General features: G+C 50.8%; 10 protein-coding genes across 10 annotated transcripts; 6 read left to right on the forward strand and 4 right to left on the reverse strand.

Moving 5' to 3' along the window:
* The first annotated feature begins 412 nt into the window (after positions 1–412).
* On the forward strand, positions 413–2,641 carry P174DRAFT_70014 (choline transporter-like family protein). The gene is made up of 2 exons (XM_024832430.1): positions 413–1,148; positions 1,199–2,641. The coding sequence occupies exons 1-2, from the start codon at positions 888–890 to the stop codon at positions 2,549–2,551; spliced, it is 1,614 nt and encodes a 537-aa protein (XP_024677142.1). The 5' UTR covers positions 413–887; the 3' UTR covers positions 2,552–2,641.
* Positions 2,642–2,705: 64 nt separating this feature from the next.
* On the reverse strand, positions 2,706–4,447 carry P174DRAFT_465063 (extracellular serine rich protein; the record flags this gene model as incomplete). Its single annotated transcript, XM_024830493.1, has 5 exons — positions 2,706–2,754; positions 2,796–3,201; positions 3,358–4,089; positions 4,147–4,279; positions 4,349–4,447. The coding sequence occupies 5 exons, from the start codon at positions 4,445–4,447 to the stop codon at positions 2,706–2,708; spliced, it is 1,419 nt and encodes a 472-aa protein (XP_024677143.1).
* A 643-nt stretch (positions 4,448–5,090) lies between these two features.
* Positions 5,091–7,105, reverse strand: P174DRAFT_465064 (uncharacterized protein; the record flags this gene model as incomplete). The annotated part of the gene is made up of 3 exons (XM_024830494.1): positions 5,091–5,433; positions 5,472–6,341; positions 6,390–7,105. 3 exons carry the CDS (start codon positions 7,103–7,105, stop codon positions 5,091–5,093), a joined length of 1,929 nt encoding a protein of 642 aa, XP_024677144.1.
* A 914-nt stretch (positions 7,106–8,019) lies between these two features.
* Positions 8,020–10,727, reverse strand: P174DRAFT_465065 (bifunctional AAA family ATPase chaperone/translocase BCS1; the record flags this gene model as incomplete). Its single annotated transcript, XM_024830495.1, has 5 exons — positions 8,020–8,946; positions 9,003–9,365; positions 9,443–9,579; positions 9,694–9,751; positions 10,632–10,727. 5 exons carry the CDS (start codon positions 10,725–10,727, stop codon positions 8,020–8,022), a joined length of 1,581 nt encoding a protein of 526 aa, XP_024677145.1.
* Positions 10,627–11,823, forward strand: P174DRAFT_69836 (putative Zn-dependent hydrolase/oxidoreductase family protein). Its single transcript, XM_024832429.1, has one exon. The coding sequence runs from the start codon at positions 11,041–11,043 to the stop codon at positions 11,683–11,685; it is 645 nt and encodes a 214-aa protein (XP_024677146.1). The 5' UTR covers positions 10,627–11,040; the 3' UTR covers positions 11,686–11,823.
* A 553-nt stretch (positions 11,824–12,376) lies between these two features.
* On the forward strand, positions 12,377–13,162 carry P174DRAFT_508124 (uncharacterized protein; the record flags this gene model as incomplete). Its single annotated transcript, XM_024831424.1, has 1 exon — positions 12,377–13,162. One exon carries the CDS (start codon positions 12,377–12,379, stop codon positions 13,160–13,162), a length of 786 nt encoding a protein of 261 aa, XP_024677147.1.
* Positions 13,163–13,568: 406 nt separating this feature from the next.
* Positions 13,569–16,046, forward strand: P174DRAFT_446401 (chaperonin-containing T-complex subunit CCT3). Its single transcript, XM_024828571.1, has 6 exons — positions 13,569–13,729; positions 13,791–13,857; positions 13,915–14,123; positions 14,175–14,765; positions 14,827–15,464; positions 15,518–16,046. The coding sequence occupies exons 1-6, from the start codon at positions 13,705–13,707 to the stop codon at positions 15,608–15,610; spliced, it is 1,623 nt and encodes a 540-aa protein (XP_024677148.1). The 5' UTR covers positions 13,569–13,704; the 3' UTR covers positions 15,611–16,046.
* P174DRAFT_425906 (PRKRIP1 family protein) lies at positions 15,781–16,407 on the reverse strand (the record flags this gene model as incomplete). The annotated part of the gene is made up of 1 exon (XM_024825329.1): positions 15,781–16,407. One exon carries the CDS (start codon positions 16,405–16,407, stop codon positions 15,781–15,783), a length of 627 nt encoding a protein of 208 aa, XP_024677149.1.
* Positions 16,408–17,443: 1,036 nt separating this feature from the next.
* P174DRAFT_465070 (ubiquitin-conjugating enzyme E2) lies at positions 17,444–20,749 on the forward strand (the record flags this gene model as incomplete). Its single annotated transcript, XM_024830496.1, has 5 exons — positions 17,444–17,466; positions 17,543–17,627; positions 17,677–18,548; positions 18,575–20,298; positions 20,352–20,749. The coding sequence occupies 5 exons, from the start codon at positions 17,444–17,446 to the stop codon at positions 20,747–20,749; spliced, it is 3,102 nt and encodes a 1,033-aa protein (XP_024677150.1).
* Positions 20,750–21,279: 530 nt separating this feature from the next.
* On the forward strand, positions 21,280–22,728 carry P174DRAFT_508128 (uncharacterized protein; the record flags this gene model as incomplete). The annotated part of the gene is made up of 5 exons (XM_024831425.1): positions 21,280–21,482; positions 21,807–21,942; positions 21,994–22,168; positions 22,222–22,299; positions 22,336–22,728. The coding sequence occupies exons 1-5, from the start codon at positions 21,464–21,466 to the stop codon at positions 22,726–22,728; spliced, it is 801 nt and encodes a 266-aa protein (XP_024677151.1). The 5' UTR covers positions 21,280–21,463.
* Positions 22,729–22,821: the final 93 nt, after the last annotated feature.

The raw sequence follows: 22,821 nt of genomic DNA on the forward strand, positions 1-22,821 counted from the left end.
GTGGTGAGATCTAATAGGTAGGGTTATCCATCTTGTGGGTTATCACTGTAGAAGCACTGCAATGAGGGGTTGGGCCCTGGATCCTTATGAATAGATTTACGCCTTCTAAATACTAAGTTGATGAAGGGCTATCTCTATTACTAGCCAAGGTACAGCTTAGAGTGATATATCTTCTTGTGATCTATCGAATTACTCAGCCAAAAGGTGTCTAGACAACCATGTCTAGCTTGTAGGAATGATGGAAGCAGCAGGGATACAACAAGGACATAACCACTCCTTTACTCGCAGTGAGTGCAATGAAAGCAGCGGAATAACTACTGCACCAAAAAGGTGCCTAAATGACTATTTCTAGCATAGCAGAGTTATAGTGCATATTCTAGATAACAAAAGACATTTACTGTACATACTTTCATCTTCTATACTTGTCGTGAATCAGGCAGAAAGAAATAATGATAGGCTGGTGAATGGTGGGCCTGAATTATAGGGCTGAGAATCCTGGAAATGTCCACTCTTGGCTTGTGCTGATCGTCCCTATCGACATCATCACAATGACGCGTACTGAAAGGGACAATCGAGAGAATCCATCAGAATCCTAGCTAATCCCCTCTGTTACATCAAACCGGGAATATTAGCAAGAAAATCCACCAGAGGCACCAATCATGGATTAACTCTATCTTCTTGAGCAACTGAGTTCTACTATGACCGCATGCGGAATGACTGTCGGGAGTCAACCCATCATGGATCCATCGGCCATCGTCCCTTGCTGCCTCCATACTTGGCTTGGCTACATGTGACTGGTGCGACATGAATTGATCTTCTTTCCGTTCTCTATTTTCTTCGTCTCTCCCCTCAGTCACTACTTATTCCCCCTTCAAAGTTATGCCATCATGAGTGGGCAGGCTGCGAGTTACTACAATCCCAGCCAGTCGTATGGCGATCCCCAGCCGGGGATTCAAAATCACCAGCAACAGCCCTACCAGTACAACAATAATGTGAACAATAATGGGTACGACCCAAACTATCAACGCGGACCTGAGCCCAAGCCTCCAACAGAGCCACCACCAACGTACAATCAGGCCGTCTACGGGTTTGACGACGCGTTCAAGATCGAGCGACCCAAGTACAACGATATCTGGGCCGGTCTACTCGTAAGTGACTACACACACACTTGGTGAGGTATCGATTGACTGGCGTCTAGTTTATCGCCGTCTTCCTGGGGTATGTCGCGGTCTCTGGCGTGACCATCCATCGGTACGCCAAATACAAAGGCTTCAACGGTGACGGCATCTACGACTCGTCCAACAGTTTTTCTCTCGACACGAATACGCTGGTTCTGTTCATTTTCGTGCTCTGTGTGGCGCTCGCTCTTTCGTATGCGTACTTTCTTGGGGCGCGCTACTTCTCGAAACTGTTCATCTGGGTTACTGGCATCCTGAATATCGTGTTTGCGCTGGCGACGGGCATTTACTATATCGCGCGGAAACAGTACGGCGGAGGCATCGTGTTCCTCCTCTTTGGCGTCTTTGCGATCGTCTGCTTCATCAGCTGGATCCCGCGTATCCCGTTCAGCGCATTCATGCTCCAGACGTCCATTGACGTGTCTCGGAAGTACGGCCATGTGTTTATCGTGAGCATGATTGGTGGTCTCGTGGCTGTAGCATTCGCTGCGTGGTTTTCCGTCACCCTGGTCTCGATCTATGTGGCATATGAGCCGAGCAGCTCCGGCACCAATCCATCCTGCAGCGACGGCGGGTGTAGCAGAGCCCGCGTCATCGGGCTGGTCGTATACGTCACGTTCGCCATGTATTGGTTCAGTGAGTGGTTGAAGAATACGATTCATACCACCATTGCCGGGGTCTACGGGTCCTGGTACTTCTGGGGCCAGTCGCCGAACGGCATGCCAAAGGGAGCAACACGGGGCGCATTCAGGCGCGCAACTACATACTCGTTCGGCAGCATCAGTTTCGGAAGTTTGATCATCGCGGTTATCAACATGCTGCGGCAGGCGTGCTCTGTCGCGCAGCGCAACGAGGCTGCACAGGGGAGTATTGTGGGGAGCATCATGTTTTGGATTCTCGGGTGCTTCATCGCCATCCTCGACTGGCTTGTCACGCTTTTCAACCGCTACGCTTTCTGTCATATCGCCCTGTACGGGAAGGCATATATCCCCGCGGCAAAGGATACGTGGACCATGATGCGTGACCGCGGCATCGACGCGCTCGTCAACGACTGTCTCATCGGGCCTGTGATCACCATGGGCTCGGTTTTTGTTTCGTACGTCTGCGCCCTGCTGGCGTACCTGTATCTGCAGTTCACTAAGCCGAGCTACAACGCTGATGGAAACTTTACGGCTGTCATCATGGCCTTCGCCTTCGTCATCGGCCTGCAGATCTGCCAGATTTTCATGACTCCCGTCAGCAGCGGGATTGAAACCATCTTCGTGGCCATGGGCTGGGATCCGCAGGTCATGATCCGCGATCACCCGGATCTGTACTATCGGATGGTACAGGTATATCCGCGCGTGCAGCAGGCGATCCAGCCGTCTGCCTAGTCCTAAATAATAATAGTCATGCAGTTTGCATCTGTACTTAATTCATTTCATACCATGTCGTCTACCGAAGTAACTATCTCATCGAGTATCATTTCCCCTCATCCAAACATTCCCGCAGAAAACAAGAACAAAACCTAAGTAACAAAATCAATTCTCACATGAAAAACGCCATCAACGCAGTCAACCCAAGCACAACCACCGAACTCGGCACAAGCACCCCACCGCCGCCGCACCCCCATCAAACGTCATCGCCGAGGGGGAGGGTGAAGGAGTCGCCGAAGCCACCACAAAAGACGACGCCATCGCCTTGTGATGACTGGGATACCCACTCCGCTGGGCATCAACGCCAGTAGGCGCAGGGACGGACACAGGCACGGACACGTACACTGACGCTGGTCCATGGACATGCGCATGCTCATGCGATCTAGCCAGTGTACTCGACGCCGATGCCGACGATGAGGGAACGGGAATCACAGCCTGGTGAAGGTGCGCCGGTTGGCTCGACAAGGATGATGCAACAGGGACCACAGCCTGATGAACATGCGCATGTGCTAATGACGAAGTTGGCTCTGGAATCGCGCTCTCATGGAGGTACATGTGCGTCGACGATGAAGAAACGGGGACCACGATCTGATAAACATGCGCGTGCGCTGACGACGAATGCGACGCGGGAATCATGCCCTGGTGGACGTGCGCATGCGCTGACGATGAAGTTGCCATGGGGATTGCGCTCGGGTGAGCGTGCGCGTGCGCTGACGACGAAGATGCAACGGGTACCATGGCCTGGTGAAGGTGCGCCGGTCGACTCGATGAAGATGCAACAGGAATTTCTGTCTGGTGAACATGCATGTGCGATGACGACGGAGATGCAATAGGTACCATGGCCTGGTGAAGGTGCGCCGGTCGGCTCGACGAAGATGAAACAGGAATTGCGGTCTGATGGACGTGCGCATGCGTCGACGACGAAGAAATAGGGACCACAGTCTGGTGAAGGTGCGCCGGTCGACTCGACGAAGATGAAACAGGCACCGCGCTCTGATGAACATACGCCGGTCGACTCGACATGCTGCCTGTCGCAGCCGCTACCGTCGACGACGAACAGTCGCACGATGTATGCGTGAGGATCTCCGTGATGACTCTGCTCCCGTGCTCGCTCGCATCGTCGTAGTCACTCTCTTCGTCAGGGACGGGCGAGACCTCCGTGACAAGGGCGCGGTGGGCCGCGGCCGAGGAGGAGGCAGAAGGGGACAGACCTGGCGCGTACGCCCTCTTGCTCTGGACGTTGGGGTTATGTTTAGCTGTGTTTGAGGAACTGGTCTCACTCTCCGGAGTGGCAACGCGCATGTTGGGGTGGCTGAGGCGGTGGGGATGCGAGATGCGATATCCGTATCCGTCTCTGTCGTCGTCATCGTCATCGTCGTAGTTGTAGGTAAAGGCATGATGGCAGTTACGGTGGTAGTCGTGGTCATGATCATACACATCGTCAGCACCCCAGTGGCCGTCGTCGTCGCAGATGAACTTGTGTATAGACTCCGTTGCTTCATCGCGTCAGTTCTCATCCGTCGACTGAAAGAAAAGGAAAGGAATGATCATACGGATTTCAAATCCCTCGCACACATCCCTTGCTGCACTGCTTATTTTGCTCGGATCGAATGGCTGCGCGCAGAAGCAGTGGAACTTGGAGGGTGAGGTGCAGGTTGGGTAGTCTGCGTCCTGGGCTACAGCAGCCTTGAGAGAATTGATGTTAGCACGCTGCTTTGTTCCCGGTAACTGCAAGTAAAAATGAGAGAGGCTTACTGCGCACTTCATGTGGTCCCTCCATGTATGCTTGTAGGCTGTAGCCGTGGCAGCTAGGCCGGTTAGGGCCAGGAGGGTGGTTGGTTTGGTGTGAACCATGTTAGCTCCCTGACTTTGATCTATGCACTTAATTCAGATGTTCCAAGATAGAGAGGCAGAGCTGGTGCAGGGTTGCGCATGGAAGGATTAATATATCCGTCCTCAGGTATACAAGCCTACGTACAGTAGACACGAAACACATACATCCCTTGATAACTCTATTCCGAATGGAAAATTTTCTAACATACTTATCCATTCTGCGATACCTGTCTGATACATATCTAGTGCCGTGGAATGGAATGGACGTGTAGTCTGTTCTGTTGCATGGGTGCAAGATTTGCATTCTTGGGTGGTGTGGAATGTCTGCCCTCTGCCTCTGCCACGTACTGGCCTACTACTTATACGGCTAGGATGTACGTGTACATGCGCACTTGTGGCAATGATATGGCCTTGATAGCTCGGTGTGGCAGGTGTTGAAACTGGGATGCGTCGCAGAGGATGGTATGTAGACCACCATCGGCTATGCATATCGCAATTACTCCATATATAGATACTTGTCGAGAATGAAGTAAGTGACGATCCATTGACATCAACAACCTTAGACAATATGCTGTAAAGCTTGAAAACATGCGCATAATCAATCCATATGGAGGGAAGCACCAGAGTACTAGGGTATCAACAGCAACGCATCAATCATGATAGACTAAAACTTCTCACTCGTCACGCACCGAGTAACGCTCACTAGCAACCAAGCTACTATCTTCACCAACACTGTAAGCGTCTTTACAATCATATTTAAGCCAAAGAATAAAAGCCGGAGGATACCCCTCGTCGGACCGGGCAGCTTCTGTCCTTCCCTGGAAGAACTAGACCCGTACCGTCCGTACTTCTCCAGATCGAACTGCTCGATCATGATTTGTTTGTTTTTGCTCTTTGGTTTTTCAGGCTTTGAACGTCCCCATGACCAGAAAGACCGCTTGTCATTGCTATTGGTGGGAGTGTCGGACTTGAGCTTGGCCGACTTGACATTAGATATTAGCCGATTGCTGTCCTCGGCGTCTTCGCGTTCAGCGAGCGTTGCAACCAATTTGCCTGTGAACATGCCCCGCCGGCAGGATTGGAGATGGAAGAAAAGTGAGGCGATTCCTGCTTGGGATCATACAAGGCCATGTCCGCCAGGACAGGGTTGGTCGTCTCATCTGAAGCAGCCACGGCCAGCATGGCTGCTACCAGGGAGTCGATGGCATACAGTGACGGAATGACGTTGATAATGGCCGTCGCAGAAATCGACAGAGTCATTGTGCCTAGGTCAAGCGATGCCAGCGGCTCGTCCGAGTCGGTCAACGGGAGGGTAGAGGTGCGTGGTGTGGCCGCCTGGGTGGCGGCCTCCAACGCATTCGGGGATAGAGGCGTCGTCACGATGATCGTTGGGGGCTGACGGGATTTGGAGTCGCTCGATGGAGTCGAGACTGAGATGTGGAGGATCCCCGCGTACTTCGACCGCACTGGAGAAAGGGGTATACCCGCTGCGCCGAAGCCAGCTGCGCCGACGAGGGCGGGCGGCTGCTGTTTGCAGTGGGACGGGTGCTGGAGCTCGTACAGGCGCTTCTCGTTGTTCCAGAGAAGCCTGCAGGACTCTTGTGCAGCTGCTCGCTTCAGCGCGTTGCCTTCCACTTCGCTCGCTTCGGCTGAAGAGAGGTGATGTTGCTTTGCTATTTCCTCTGCTTCGCCGATAGCTAGCATTGCAGCCAGTCGGGAGAACAACAGTGTGACTAGTCCGTCGTTGGGCGGTAGCCGGCGCTTCCGCTCCTCCAGTTTCAGCATCATCACGGAGACACTGCTGCTTGGTTTCATCGGGTGGGCTCTGGCAATAGACAGCTCATCCGTGGAGAAAGTGTGCATTGTGTAAAACGGAGACTGCGGGTCTCCGAATGTGAACGTTGCATGATCAGTCCTATGCCCATCAGCTTAGCCGAATAGTAACCTAACACAGAATGCTCACCTATGCATACGCAGATTGAATGTCCCCATAAGATTCTGCGGCCTTTGTCCATTGGCAACCTCCCAAAGTCCCTTGAGCTCCCCTGCAGAGGAATAGTGTACCTCAAGCGGCTCGAGCATATCGGTAGGAAAGTTCAATACGCTCGCAGGAACCGTCTTGGGCCCTAGCGCGCGGTCAATTTCCGGCTCTGGCGTCAGAGTCAGCCCTCGAGGATTGTGGCGAGGCCGAGGCGTACTGCCCGAGGATTGAGGGTAGTACTGCTGTTGGCTAAGCGGGAAATTTGGATCATAACGAGGGAATATCGATTTCATAGGAATCACCGGAGGCTCAGAGGGTCGCGGAGACTTTTGACGAGAGCCTACCTGGACTCGTGGTAATGAAGGCTTAGCCTTCGGTGTTGGCGAGCGTTCTCTTTCTGCGGTTCCGATCCGCGGAGTAGCATCATACAGCGATTCAGACTCCGGTTCACGTATTGTCTCCGGTATTGACAGTGGTGTTTCTCGGGCTACATGTGCCTTTGGAGGTGGCTGAACCTTTTTTGTGTCCTCTATAATCTGCAAAAGCACTGCTTCTGTCTGCGAGCCTTTGAGGTCCTCCAGCGGTATTGGACTCGATGGCTGCGGCTTTGCAGCCGGTTTCTTGATTCCTTTGCGAAAAGGATTCTTCGAGCCTCCACCTACGGGCGAAGGTGGAGGAAATAACTGAAACTGACTCATCTCTCAATCCGATGAAATCGAAATCGAGGAGGCACAGTCAAGTCAGAGGGATAAATCGCAGGTATAGAAACAGAAGCAGCAGACGCGAATCGATTTTTGAATGCTCGTTCCACGCTGTACACAGGTAGAGCCGTCAATGTCAGCGCAGAAACGATATCAGACGATCCTCTAATTCAAGAGACTCGAAACCAGAATGGAAAACGGCATTGAACCGACTTGCAGGGAGAACCAGGGCGGACCAACATTGACATATACCCCTCGCTCCAGACTTTCCAGGTCGGGTAAACGCCATAAAATCCATCATGCAAAGCGTTAAGGGTCTGAAAGGTGAGAGGCTCTGGCTAGTGTGAAGAACTGAATTATCCTGCAGAATATCTTGGTGGTTGAGATGTAGGCGGTTAGAGTGTCAGCTCACCGGCAGGGTGATTGGCTGAGTGCCTGGAGTGACTGTTGACGCAGCGCTTCGACACAAAATAATCGGCTTGGCGATGTCGGTGAGATGCGAAGATCTGGCGTCCTATTGGTCTGGTTCTGGTGTCGTCTTGAAGAGCATGGAGAATTGAAAGCACTTCGACTACTCAGAAAGGCTATCCCGGTCAGCTGTGTGCTGATTGTCGTGATTGGTTAGCTGCCATGTAAATGATCGCTGAAGGACCATTCAAGTGGCTGGAATAATCCCGATTACTAGTCATCACGACGGCTGTGCAAGCCCAGGGAGGGTGGCAGAACTAGAAGCTGCAGTGTCGATTTACAATCTGGGGTGCTTAGCTGGTGAATCCACACCCCAAGCGTCATCAAGTTCACATTGCCGATTGCCTCTGCAGAAACAAGCAAGGTTTGAATTTGACGCCGTCCAGATACATGCATGCTCCCAGGTCTATCAAATATATTTACAAGTCATGATAATGTACATACTAATGGTCGCCCTCGGCCGAATCATGCACTGTATGTGTGAGTGCCTCGGCCATTGCGATTGCCCCATCCATATTCCCCTTGTTATACAGAAACAAGCCCTGAAGAGCAGCAGCACTTGTACTTCTCGATCGATCGGCTTTGAAGCCTTTCTCGTCTTCTATGAGGCCTAATTCCTGCAGGCGGTCGAGGAATGCTTGCCTATAAGATCCGGTTGTGTCGAGGTCACCATAGAACCTATCCCATAAGCAGCGGACTTGGTAGCGGGTTACTTCGCCTAGACGGACAGTCATGTCAACCCGACCGGGCCGAACCAAGGCTTCGTCGAGTCGCTCGACATGATTTGTTGTGAGGAAAATAATACGCTCCTCAGCACTCGCAACACCATCCAAGGCATTTAGCAGGCCTGAAAACGTCACATTGGCGCCGCGGTACCCGTCCGTATCAGTTTGACGCCGATTCGAGAATGCAGCATCCACGTCCTCCAATAGGACGAGGGTCCGGTTCGGCACAATAGTGAGCAGGTGATTCAATCGATCGTCAGTCAGCCCCCGCTCACTCAGGTTCAAGATGGCAATGTCATAGTCCAACTCTCCCGCTAATGCCTGGATGAACGAGCTCTTTCCCGTACCAGGTGGCCCATAGAGCAAATAGCCGCGTCTGTAGGGAATTCCCCGGTCATGGTACCACTTTGCGCTAGAAACAAAGTCCTTCACATCTTCCACAATCCGCTCCTTCACACCTTCGTCAAGGATCACCGAGTCCAATGGGCGCTTTCTCCGCGGTTGCCCAAATAGTCTCCATTCCGTGCCCCAACTGTTGTAGATAGACGTCTTGCCTTCGTGTGACTTGGCCGCATATGCATGAGCTTCTTTGAACAGATCTTCGAAAATGTGCCGATGTGAGTAGAGTGTTGTCAATGTGATCGTCTCCCATGGCCGCCCGTCTGTAAATCCTGCGACTTGGACTCCCGCATCCGATTGACGAAAATGAACGCATTCCTGTAACGTAAAACGTGCCTTCCAGGGCCAGGGACCAGTGCAAAGTGTGTGTGTATAGCGCCATTCGCATGTTCGACCTTTTGCGTCTGTATCGACAGGTGGCGCATTCCCGGTGTCAGTTTCTGGAGGATAGTTTCCATGAAGCCAGACCTGCTGGCTGCGGAGCGAGCGGCATTAAGTTGAGATTGTTGATAGAGGGTCATCCAGTGGAGAAACCATGGATAAGAATCGTCCTTGATGCTGATTTCGACATCCACGAGCATCCGACGTCGAAGGAGGGCGGCACCATGTCGAACGCCTTTCTGAGCTAAGCTCAATCCTGCTCCAAGACCAGCGAGACCGAATCCCTGTACTCATGACCTGCTCGTCAGTTTTCCGTATTCTCTTTTTATCACATTCAAAATCCCAAGGCTGTAGATCTTACCGCTGTGAAGAAAGGGTTACTGGAGAGCTGAGAAAAAAGGCCGCCATCGCCGGGTTGCTGAACCGCCGCCTGGATCGCATCTTTCCTCTGCTGCAGAATTAGGTCACCAGGCGAGGACAACCCGGCAGTATCCGGAGCTCCATTTCTCTCCATCCCAGTCTACGGAGGTGAGCGTGATGATCGCGAACCGGATACTTTTTGTGGCGGCGCATCTCGAAAACGTCCATGGTGTCTGATATCGGAGCTAGGACGGGCCGAGATAAGCCCGGTACCCCGGGCTTGTCTTGTTTGGTTTGGAGACAAAGTTACCTGTGAAGACCTATTTATGGATATGTACTGTTGTTTGGCTCTTTACTTTTGATCGAGATCTGATAGCATTACCTCAGACATGTCTCTGCGACCGCGCTTAAGGGAAAGATGATATTGCTCTGCCTCCACCTGTGACTTGTTCACTCGCACTTAATACTGTGAGAATGATGAGCTCCGCGAGCTTCGCCAAGCAGCGGCGCGGCGCAGCGCATCGGCTCGGAGATAGCGGGATTAGTGGCTGACATGCAAGTCTTTGCTTCGGATTGATGGCAGTCAAAGTCGCCGCCTAAAGCCGACAGCGCAGCTCGTACTCGTCCTCTATGTAATAATAGGCTGAAAGCTCGATTCGTTTTCTGATTCATTTCTGATTCGTTTGTTGTCCCTGTGCCCATCTGCCTGCTGAGCTGTTCCCAGGCTGGGTTGCATAAATAAAGAGAAATAGAGTGCCCGGCATTGCGCATAAGTAGGCTTGCTAGCAAATGCGCTCATTCTTGCGACGCTTATTTGGCTTTCGCCAGCATCAAGGCCACAGTCCCTCAACGCCCTCAATGAAGCGAAATATGAGTTCATCCACCGCGGCAATTCTCTATGCTATCACTATCACCACGCCTGCCGCTTCACCTTTGCCCGATGATGCGCAGAAAAAAAGCCATCACCTTCAAGGCGGTTTCACGAACCCATGGGAGTAAGACTGGTTGTCAAAAAACATGCTGTAAGCGGTGCTTGAGTACTGACCATCCTGCAAAGTTCATGGAGACCGATCAAAGCAACCATCGCCTATGATATCCTTTCGTGAGTGGTCTCGGAACAGTTCTATTTTCGCCCAGATCTGACCATTTCTTCCCGCATGTAAAGTCGCCAGGTAACTGGGAAAGCCAACCGGCCTGACACTACGCCTCCTACTGTTCCTGTCCGTAAACCAGAATTTCTGCCCAGCCGGGAGACGTCGAAGCTGAGGGCGACATGGCTGGGCCATGCCTGCTACTATGTCGAGTTTCCCGACGGTCTGCGAGTGTTGTTCGATCCTGTGTTTGAGGACCGTTGCTCGCCTTTCTCCTGGCTTGGACCGAAACGATACACAGAGGTGCCGTGCCAGATCAAAGACATCCCTTTCATCGACGCAGTTGTTATTTCCCACAACCATTACGACCATCTGTCGCACCCAACAGTGAAGGAGATCGCCAAACTGCATCCAAATTGCCATTTCTTTGCGCCTCTGGGTAACAAAGAGTGGTTTTCTAGATCGGGAATTAAGAATATGACTGAGATGGACTGGTGGGAAGAGCGGGATGTCGTCCTTTCGCCTTCAAAGCCAGACGCTACGGTTGAAGAAGCAACGGGCGATCTCGCGTCGAAGCCTGCGGATATCAAAGCGCGTGTCGGCTGCCTACCATGCCAGCATACCAGTGCCAGAGGACTCCTTGATCGAGAGAAAACATTGTGGTCGTCATGGTATGTCGAATCTGGAGGTCGCAAGGTTTACTTCGCTGGGTATGTCAAGGGTCCCGATACACCTCTCCATATTTTCAAGGCTGACTTTGGATATCATGCTCAGAGACACTGGATACCGTGCGGTACCTGAACTTCCGGATGGCGTGGACGATCACGGCCCTGAGTATAATTACCCTTCGTGTCCTGCGTTCAAGCAGGTCGGCGAATTCAGAGGACCCTTTGACCTAGGTCTGATCCCCATCGGAGCGTACGCGCCACGCTTCATCATGAGTCCGATGCATGCAGACCCTCATGATGCTGTGGAAATATTCAGAGATACAAAGTGTAAACGAGCAACCGCCATGCATTGGGGTACGTGGGTGCTTACTGAGGAGGACGTCCTGGAACCTGCGAAGAAATTGAAGGAAGCATTGAAGAAGCATTCAATTCCTGAAGAGGGAGTCTTCGATGTTTGTGACATTGGCGAAAGCAGAGAGTATTGATCAACTTACAGGAGCCATCTTTGGACATATGGTCTTTAATAATTGTTAGACTCACGCATGATGGACTTTGGAGTCTTGTGGATACTGAACATTATCAGACACTGTCATATAGTTTATTGTATTTAATTATGTGAGATTTTTGGGCACTTGAAGATTGAAACCCGATTCTTAGAAACTTCCTGTGTCCTGCAAGACGGCCATCAACCTTGCTGTAGGGAGTAGCGGTGTCGCCGAATCTGACCGATATATGCAATTACCGCTACATCCTACTTGAACTATGCATTCACAAATGCAAGTCAAGAAAAGTCATATCGATGCTAGCTTATGGATGTTCAATCGTTTTCTACACAGAAAAATATCATTGTTGAGGTCCACAATGTAATATTAAGATGAGTGAATCTATAACTTGACCTATTTCTACTTGATGTACTGTGTGATTGGTCTCCTTCTCTATTCAATGGTAAGCGCCATGGAACACAAAGATAATAGTGAATAGAAATGTATATTGATCCTCATACAGAATGATTAGTTCACTGCGTCTGATGCCTGAGGACGTTCTTAGGGACTATAAAACACCCCAGCAAACAGCTTCATCTGGAATCACTTAACAGCTCAACACACTCGAAGCATACTCTGCGTCTTCCCAAATCATCTTTCAAGTCCTAAGACATATCTATACCTCGTTTTAATCATGCCAATCTACATCCCTCTGGCTCCTCCCAGGCTCCAAACCGAGTTCAACTACAACTACAACATCGGCTACAACACAATGCAGTGGAGAAGCAACGGACAGACACCACGAGTAGCTGCTTACGACACCGAAGACGAGGAAGAAGTCGTTTATGACCTTGACGAACACGCCATGGCCTGCCTACCACATCACCTGCAGCAGGTAATGCGAGAGCTTCACATGGAGCGCCTGGAACGTCTGCACCGCGAGAACCCTTACTTCAAATTCCACAGCCCAGTCGATAATCGCAACAGGCATGCTTCTGCGTGGCTCGATAGCGTGGTGTCGCAACTCGTGGAGAGGCGGTCAACGCACGGAGCAGGACATCATCACCAAGTTGGAGAGACACCAGATGTACGTCTTCAACAGATACTCTGTGGTGAAAGGCAAAGACAAACTACGGCAGAACCACGACATACACTCGGCGATACGGTCAGCCAGGCACGAATCGCGTCCAGAACCCCGGAATCAGACGTCACCTATCACGAGGAGGAGATAGTTGCAGGCGCAGGTGTCGAAACGGAACACGACTCATCTCCGATCCAGGAGTACTTTGGGGAGCGGGATGATAAGACTCGAACTCACATCAGATATGCAACTTGGTACGGAGGTCAGCCCCTGGAAGAAAGGTCGGGCAGTCCCGAGTTTCGCAGGAGACGATCACCAGTCATCTTGGAAATGCGAAGTCGACTTCAGAGGAAGATTGGGAGGATGAGCAGATTCTTCAAGAGATATTCCGTTGCGTGAAAAGACTGGCGTACACATTCGGTACCCACGACTGTGCTAAGCTATCTTCTTGCATCCTGCTCAGTATTGGAAACATGACAATAATGATACCCAGTGTTGTTAATAACAGGGAACTTGACCGAAACTTGTTGCTTAGGTCGTTATTTGGCGGGGAGTCGATAATCATGCCATAGGCTTACTGACTATGTCTTCTGGGAATCTTACGGATTTGGAGGATCAATGTTTTAAATCGGCGTTGCTTTAGGAATCAAGTCGAAATGATTCAGTCTCTGTTTATCTAATTTCTACATGATTTGCTTGATAGCTCAGGGGAAACTGCTGACGAACTAAGCCCAAAATAGATTAGGGGGCGGTGAGCTTCAATCCCACTTCGCGGTGCGCTGGAAATTTGATGGTGGTGCGGGCACAACTCTACGTCTTCAAGCTCAGCAGGCCCATCGTTCGGCTGCTTTTAAATCGTGTTTGGGACAGTGATATTTGTCGCTCTATTGAACTCCATTACTTGAAGTGTCTCGCCGAAGTAACCCGAAAACACCGCTAAGATGCAGGCCCCAGTGGTGGTGATGAGTATGTTATTAAATCCCGTCTACCCTCACGCTCCTTTCAGACCGCTAAGCGTGCATTTTAGACACCAATGCTGGTGACAGACAGGTCGGCCGTAAAGCACAGCTTTCGAATATTACCGCTGCGAAGACGTACGTGTGACATTCGACAGATATACCCGCTCCGATGCTAATAGGGACCATGTGTAGCGTTGCGGACATTATCCGGTCATGTCTTGGACCCAAGGCCATGTTGAAGATGCTCCTGGATCCTATGGGGGGTATCGTTCTGACAAACGATGGACATGCTATCCTGAGAGAGATCGAGGTGTCGCACCCCGCAGCGAAGAGCATGATCGAGCTCAGTCGCACTCAGGACGAGGAAGTCGGAGACGGAACGACGACCGTCATCATCCTAGGTATTTTTTACTGTCGGTCATTCACTTGAAATTGCGACTGACATTCCTCAGCTGGTGAAATGCTTGCCCAGGCCCTTCCTCAACTCGAACGCAACATCCACCCCGTCGTTATCATTCAGGCTTTTAAGCGTGCTCTTGCCGACGCTCTTGCTATCGTGGAGGAAGTCTCGCTACCCGTGGATATTGACGATGATAAGGCGATGTACACGTTGATCCAGTCGTCCATCGGAACCAAGTTCGTCTCCCGGTGGTCGGAACTGATGTGCAACCTTGCGTTGAAGGCGGTTCGGACTGTTTCGTTCGATGCTGGTGGTGGAAAGAGGGAAGTCGACATCAAGCGTTATGCTCGTATTGAGAAGATTCCTGGTGGACAGATTGAAGACAGCGAGGTTATCGACGGTGTGATGATCAACAAGGACATTACTCACCCCAAGATGCGGAGAAGGATAGAGAATCCTCGAATCATCTTGCTCGATTGCCCACTCGAATACAAGAAGGGAGAGTCTCAGACAAACATCGAGATCAGCAAGGAGGATGACTGGAACCGTATTCTTCAGATTGAGGAGGAGCAAGTGAAGCACATGTGTGACGCTATCCTGGCCCTGAAGCCCGATATTGTTTTCACCGAGAAGGGTGTTTCAGGTAAGCCTTTCGCAGCTGCTCTACTACGTCCGATGGCCGACTGACTGACAATTCTGCTCAGATCTTGCCCAGCACTTCCTGGTGAAGGCGAATGTAACAGCGATTCGCCGTGTAAGAAAGACCGATAACAACCGTATTGCGAGAGCCACCGGTGCCACAATTGTCAACCGTGTCGATGACCTGCAGGAGTCCGACGTGGGAACGAGATGCGGGCTTTTCGAGATCGAAAAGATTGGTGACGAATACTTCACATTCCTTCGGAAATGCCAGGACCCCAAGGCCTGCACGATTTTGCTGCGTGGTCCCTCCAAGGACATCTTGAACGAAATCGAACGAAACCTGCAGGATGCTATGTCCGTTGCCAGAAACGTCATCTTCCACCCACGGCTGTGCCCTGGCGGTGGTGCGATCGAGATGGCGGTGTCGGTCAAGTTGAGTCAACTCGCAAAGTCCATCGAAGGTGTTCAACAATGGCCCTACAAGGCTGTGGCGGATGCTATGGAGGTTATTCCCCGGACATTAGCACAGAACGCCGGTGCCAGCCCTATCCGTGTCCTCACACGCTTGAGAGCTAAGCATGTCGAGGGTCAGCACACCTGGGGTCTGGATGGTGACTCGGGTAACCTCGTCGATATGAAGGAGTATGGCGTCTGGGAACCCGAAGCGGTCAAACTCCAGAGCATCAAGACGGCAGTTGAGGTACGCCCTAGAAAATCTCCCATTTGCAAGTGTATCGAACTAACATTCCATAGTCTGCCTGTCTTCTGCTCCGCGTTGACGACATCTGCAGTGGTAAGTCTGCACAGCAGGCAGGTGGTGCTCACATGCCCGGTGGAGATGATTAGGAGGCCCAATTCTTCGAATAAAAATGCGTACATAATGCTACACGATTCAACTCCGAAACTGTACGAATATCCTTCTAGACTAAAATTACATGGGTATCTTCATAGTGTCCACCTGGTAGGGATCGTTTCTCGGCGAACGTCCGTCAATCACAGCTAGCAGCCTTGTAGGCTCAATCCTCGTGAATGATCACTCCTGGTGTTTCAGTAGACTGATCGGCCCCATCCACGAGCATCGCCTGATCCTCCTCGTCTCCTTGGCCGTTTTCTGTCCGCCTTAATGCCTGTTCAACTGCCATCCTATTAGGCCCTTTATTGGCGACCGCAGCATCCTGATCTTTGTTATTGTTATTGTTGTTGTTATTGCTCTTCTTCTTCGCAGCATTCCTCTTCTCTCTTCTCCTCCGATTCTTCTCTGTTTTCTCTTCATCCTTCCGCCTCGCTTCTTCTCTCTTCTGTTCCCAATCCTTATCCTCTTTCTCTTTCTCGACCTCACTCTGCATCAAGCGCAGACGCTCGTATTCCCTCCTGCGACTCGCCTTGTAGACGTGGAATTCCCCGGAGCCCGCACCAGCCGAAGAACCCTGGACATTCGCAACAATCTCTGGCGGGGGAGCAAGTGAGTCTGCGGTTCGTTGTTTCGACGGTTCGGGGATTTTTATTTCTTTATTTGGGTCGCGGAAGAGATGCTCGATTTGCGATGCTTGCTCGCTGAGCGGGGTGACTGCGCGACGTTTGACGGGTCTCTTGCTGCGCGGATCTGCGCTTGTAGGGATAGACTCGGGGCCTGGCTCTGACATGATTGAATTGTAAAATCGGTAGAATTCAAGAAAGGGGGTGGTTTTGGTTGGTGATGAGCTGGAGGGAGGTCGTCGCCCGGAGTAGTCTGGTCGATTTCTGACGTAAGGTGCAGGTGCTGGAACTTTTGCGCGAAAGATGACGTTCGGAACTTCAGCTTCCGGGAGCAAACTCAATTGTTCGCAGACACAGCCAAGGAATATCTTTGTATGTCCAGGCGATCAAGACCAGGCGACTATTTGAGTTGAGGAAGAAGTCGTCAGGCGACTCGCGGATAAATTTGAGCGGTGAGATGGATGCCTCTTTTATGTCTGAGGTGCTTATAAGGCCTCAGATCCGCTTGTACCTCTCAACTCGCGCCAATTTTCCGATGCCCCTCTCTAGCTTGGGTGGGTAGCTGTAAAATATGGATCTGCTGGAAATGACAAAAGGACAAAAAGTTCCTGTCCAAACAATTTGCTGTAGCAATCAACGGCCAGAACACAACCTCTCTGAGTACAGGTCATAATAATCGGGAAGTAGATGCATGTACTTGCAGAAACCTGAGGCCAGCTAGCGCATGTGATAACCTCAGATATCTATTATTGTTGATTGTTTCCCCCCATCTCAAAGAACACTGAGTCTCCTGGTTTGCTCTGTACACCTTCGCCATCTATTCTTACTGCTTCCTGTTTTGACCTTTACTATTTCTTTGGGGTCTTCCGGTTTTCACACCCTATGCAGCTCTTATTCTTAGCATAGACGTTGACATTCGCTGATTCCCCCGCACATCGAGTCCCTCCTTATCTTCATGATCTCTCACTCTCATTACAATGTCTCCTAGGACAATGTCTACTGAAGCTCCCAGTCAGGGCAATAGGAGGGTCAGCACTACTATCAGTGTCATATTTTCTGTCAAAAGACTTCTGGAACTCACAAATGCCTCCTAGCTGGACCTTAACGACCTATGTCGTCTCAAATCAAAGCCCTCGCTGTTGGGTATTGTCAATGTGAGTGGCCAAGGTGGAACTGTAGAATGACCAGTAAACTAACGCGGCCATGAGTAGAGAACTCACCACGATGTATTTCAGACCGATTTTACCTTATTTCTTCGGATACTGTTGGCTGACAAGGTGTTTCCCCTTCTCAGATTGATAGCCACCAGCCTCTGGGTGATGTCTTGATAGTCTCGTACTCTTCAGTGCCTGAAAAAGACTTGCTCGAGTTTCTAGAGACTGGCGCCGTATGTTATTTGTCGAGCTCAACATAGCTCAAAGGCTAATTTCTTGAAGCCGCCCAAAGGCTATGTCTATGTCAACTTTTCGGAACCCTCGCAAGGAAACTCTCTTCTGCACGAGGATGATCTTGAACTTATTGATCGAGCATTAGGCACTGGCGAGATTGTCAAACGACATCTGGATGACACTCTTAGCGGTACAGTCATTGGCGCTGCTGTGACCTGTACGCTTGAGCCCATCGCATATCGAAAGACTGACCCCATGACAGGGGAAGAGGGACCGCTGCAGTTTGCCGAAAAATCTATCAAACGTGGCAATCCTCCAGGATCCATAGAAGAGGAATCGACTCCCCCTCTGCTCCATAATGTCCCATTGTCAGAGCTTCAGAATTACGAGGAGTTCACTGAGGGTGACTACATAGTTTATGAACAAAAGTTGGGAGTTGTGCGTGAGGTTGAGCGCGATGCAGTCGTCCTTCTTCAAAACCAGAAAGTTGTGTCACCTCTGGATCCCTTTGCTTTGGAAATTCCTATGACTGTCGGTACCGACAACGTTGTATCATGGCCAAGCAACCAGGATGCCATGAGGTCATATCCTCTACCCAACGGCGAGTACCTGTGGACCGTGGAATCAGAGTTTGTCTTTCCTGGGCAATTTACCCTGACATCATCGAAGAACTTGGATCGAGGAGACTGGTCTTTGGAAATGGGCTTAAGGTCACAACCAGAAGGTCATGTCCTAGCGACTCCTGCCATGAATATTCACGTGGAGTGGCTCTGCCCCAATGTCTATGGTGCAGGACCACCATATGGCGGGAATAACAGTGAGGTTATCCGAGCAACAATGCTGCAAGGGACCGCCATGAAGTGCGACTTCGGCAAGCTACCCACCGAGGGTTTCAGGGAAAAGACAGTCAGATCGGACACGTGGGTTGAGGTGGACCCGGAGATAGGGTTCGCTTTCGCAACCCAGCTGATGCAACGAAGTACAATTACAAGCGGATACCAACCGACCAGTCCTTCGGTTATGACATAAATATCTTTCGCGTGTTATCCACCGAAACTGTGGTGACGGTCCAGTGGCAGGATTTGAGCGTCACGACCGAGGCCGCTACCTCTCTGCACAAGTTCAATGGTGGTGGTGATGATGAGGTCTGGCCTGGAAATCTTGTTGTGTTGAGCGAAAGCCTCCAGACTATCCGCACATCTTGTTGCCGCAGTGAGTCCCGTCGCGCTCGAAAAGTTGGCGTAGTACAGGCTGTGGACAGCGGAGAAAGAGTAGCATCCGTTCGCTGGTACAAAGATCCAGACATCGAGCTGCTGCATAATGGGAACATGCTGAAACCGGGTTCCAGATTGGGTGAACTGGGTGATACCGTTACTCAAGTTTCCGTCTATGAGTTAAGCTTGTTTCCGGGTTTAGGAAAAGCATTGGATGACCTAGTGCTCCTGGTTCCAGAAAAGGTCCATCGGTCGGTCTTTCCACCAACACCTCGCGATCCGCCCGCGGTCACTGGGCCTTCCCTGTACAGCTTTCTCTTTCCGATGAACTTCTTCGAGATGTCCATGTATCTTGAATCTATGAAGCTGGCACTCTTCAAGTCGGAAGCGTTCAAAAATGGAATCACGATCGATTCTTCCCCTCTACCTTCCCGCTATGTTGTTCATCACGATGTGTACAACGGACAGTCCCCGTGTGACTTCCTTGGTAGGATCGTCTCAGTGGACATCGAGGGCAACATTACCGTTCGACAAGTCGGTCGCAACAGCTGTCGTGATGTTTGCGTTCCTTTGGAGAGAATACTCATGGTGATTGATGACGATTACGATGTGCCCCCTTTGCCCCTTCCACCGCTTGACATGTTCGGCTTACCGGGCTTCTCCCCCTGGATGTCAAATCCCTTCATGTTCGACCGAACATATGAATATGAAGGTGGCGAGCGACTTGATGATGACAGCAACGATGAAGAATGGTTGACGGAAGATGACTTCGAGGCGGATAACGATTCCGATGATGAGGATGGCTTTGATGATGGCTCGCGCCATGTGATTGGCGTGGAGGAATCCGCGGCACCGAACCTAGCTGAGATCAATATCACTGCTGAAATGGTTGAGGACCAGGAAGAAAAGTTGGAGGCATCCAAAGCAGATGATCAGTCCAATGGATCTATCGCACAATCATCTCCTTCATCATCCACGTGCCCTCCAGGCTTCTCGGTTCTGGAGAGTGATCCTCCCTCTGACCACCATTTCATATCAGCATCCTCGCGTGGAAAATCGGGTCTCCGGATGAGTCGTATACGGAAGGAATATGAGATTCTTGAGACATCGCTGCCTCCTGGTATCTATGTTCGGAGCTGGGAATCTAGAATAGACCTCCTACGAGTCTTGATCATTGGTCCTCAGGGAACGCCATACGAGTATGCTCCGTTTGTGATTGATTTCCAATTCCCTGAAGATTACCCCAACAAGCCCCCTACTTCCTTCTTCCACTCCTGGACCAATGGGCAGGGTAGGGTCAATCCCAACTTGTACGAGGACGGTCGAATCTGTCTTAGCATATTAGGTACTTGGCCAACAAAGAACCCGGAGGAAAGCTGGTCGCCCATTAAGTCCACTGCCTTGCAGATCCTGGTCTCCATCATGGGCCTTGTGCTGGTCAAGAACCCATTCTACAGTAAGTATATTCTCGGGTATCTAGAAGTTCAGAGTCACTCAAATATCTCACAGACGAGGCTGGCTATGACGTCCTTGCTGTGGACGACAACCGTCGCGTCGAGTCCTCACAATACACAGAAAAGGCATTCTTGATGACACGAAACTTTATCAAGCATGCGCTTCAGCATCCAGTCGCTGGCTTAGAAGACGTTTTGACTTGGAACTATTTGAAATCTGGGCAGAAAGACGATGCATCTAGTCGCCCGCATTTACTACGCAGGGCTATTGACTCGGCCGTCGGAATGATTGAGCATCACAATAACACCTCTGCTACCGACAAATTTGACGAGGAGAACGCCGCGGCTCCGTTTGTTTCCCGTCTTAGTCTTGGAGCCGTAGTAATGCTGAGGAAGCACGTCACTGATCTGGAGAAAATTGAATCGACAATCACTGCCAACAATTCTTCTTAAGAAACACGCTCCGCTTCATTCTCGAGGCCGCATTGACATCCAACGTCCTTTCCTCACTATCAAGCAAGCCTGGGCACTAAGTAGTCCGTAGCCAGACTGCTATGCTCTTGATTTCGACTAACATTGTTTGGCCTCAGCTGATGGAGATATGCTCGACAAGGAGAACAGTCATGTCTTATTGTTCGGAGTACATAGACCAAAGTATTGCAAGGGCTATCCGAGTACAATGAAGGAAAGAAACACAGAACAAAGGGAACAGCTGTCTCGTCGATCAGTAGATCAGGATCTTCTACCCATTTAAAGAGTAAGGCAACGTAGACAACCACTTATTGACTACATACCTCCCAAAATGCATACGCGAAATTCATCGAGGTCTCAGACAACCCAACTCTGTTCTATGTTACAATCAATTAAAGAGCCCCATTAATTGGATGATAGGGCGTTGTGTTGTGGGAGTATACACTGCGGTGTTGGTCTTTGGCGTGTTCCGTTCGTCTTCATCTTCTCTCCCTCTCCTCCGTCATCTGTGTCCATCCTCTTCTGCTCCACGGTTCTTCTCGCTCCCGTTCCATCGGTGCTGCTGGCAGTATCTCCAATTTTCGGGAGAAATTGCGTTATCCCTGTTTGTTTTCCATCGAAGAAGTAGCCCTCTGATTTCTGTCGTTTACCAACTCATCGCTCGCGGACCGCGTCGTCGTCTGCTGCCCATAAAATATGGGAACTTATCGCTTGGGTAAGCTTTTTCTCCATCTATAAATTGCTTCGTGATTTATTCCTTCATCAATTGAGAGATTTCGACAACTATTTTTTCCTTTTTAAATGTTGTCAACAATTGCCTGTATTCTTGCCTGACTTGGGTTGCTCATGGCGGTCATACGTCAACCATACACAACAGAGCTGCAAGTGTGGATAATCATCGTGCTTCTCTTCATCAATCTTGCACCCATCCGTTGTTTTTATCAAGCACCTCCTGTGTCGATCTTACCACTCGATCGTCAATCCCAGTCCCGAGTTTTTTCACCTTCGGAAATCAAACAAACGCACTAACATCAACCAGACGCCGCCTCAACCGGCCGAGCTGGCTGCCAGAACAAAGAATGCAAAGAGGAAAAGGTCAAAATCGGCAAAGGCGAGCTTCGTCTCGGTACCTGGGTCGACACCGAAAAATTCCAGAGTTTCTTCTGGAGACACTGGTAAGTTATTACCTACCTCTTAGACTCGGAATATCACTGACACCCTACCAGGGGATGCGTCACGCCTAAGATCATCGCCAACCTCAATGAAGCCGTTGAGGAAGCGAGCGGTGACTCGAAGGATCTGGACGCTATCGACGGCTTCGAGGAACTACCTTCGGGGTATCAGGAGAAGGTCCGTAAGGCTCTGGAGCAGGGACATGTTGACGACGAGGATTGGAAGGGGGTAGGCTTTTGCACGCATTCTATCGATTTCCACATGATACTAATAGGGCTTAGGATCCCGAGATGAACCGCCCTGGCATGACGGGCTTCCGCAAGCGTGCCCCGAAGAAGAAGAAGACTGACGAGGAAGAGGTACTTGCTCCGCGAGAACACATTCTACGTGTATAGCTAAGACTATCACAGGCGGAAACCGCATCCGAGAAGGAGGAGAAGTCTCCCAAGTCGAAGAAACGCGGCCGTGCTCAGACAGATACGGACAAGCCCGAGAAGAAGCCTACCGCGCCCAAGGCCAAAAGAGCCAAGGGCAGCCGCGCCAAGCAAGAGAGCGACACCGAGGGCGACGACGACCAGAAACAGGAATCTGACGAGGAGGAGGTTCAGCCCAAGCCAACTGTGACCAGAAGAGGCCGGGTTTCCAAAGCTGCCGCTGAGGAGAAAGCGCCCAAGGCGTCTGAGAAGCCGGCTGCGAAGCGTCAGAAGAAGTCAGCGGGCAAGGATGGTGATGAGGCCGAGCCCGCTGAGGAGAAATCCAAGCGTGGTCGCAGAAAGAAGTCGACTTAGGTTGAAGCTCATGCTGTTTGAGCATTTCACGCTTAGCGGATTGTTGCAGGAAGACTTGCAGGGTATCGCAGCATTATTAGGGGGTACTGTAGT

This window comes from Aspergillus novofumigatus, assembly GCF_002847465.1.
Source record: "Aspergillus novofumigatus IBT 16806 chromosome Unknown P174scaffold_13, whole genome shotgun sequence".
Classification (NCBI taxonomy): domain Eukaryota; kingdom Fungi; phylum Ascomycota; class Eurotiomycetes; order Eurotiales; family Aspergillaceae; genus Aspergillus; species Aspergillus novofumigatus.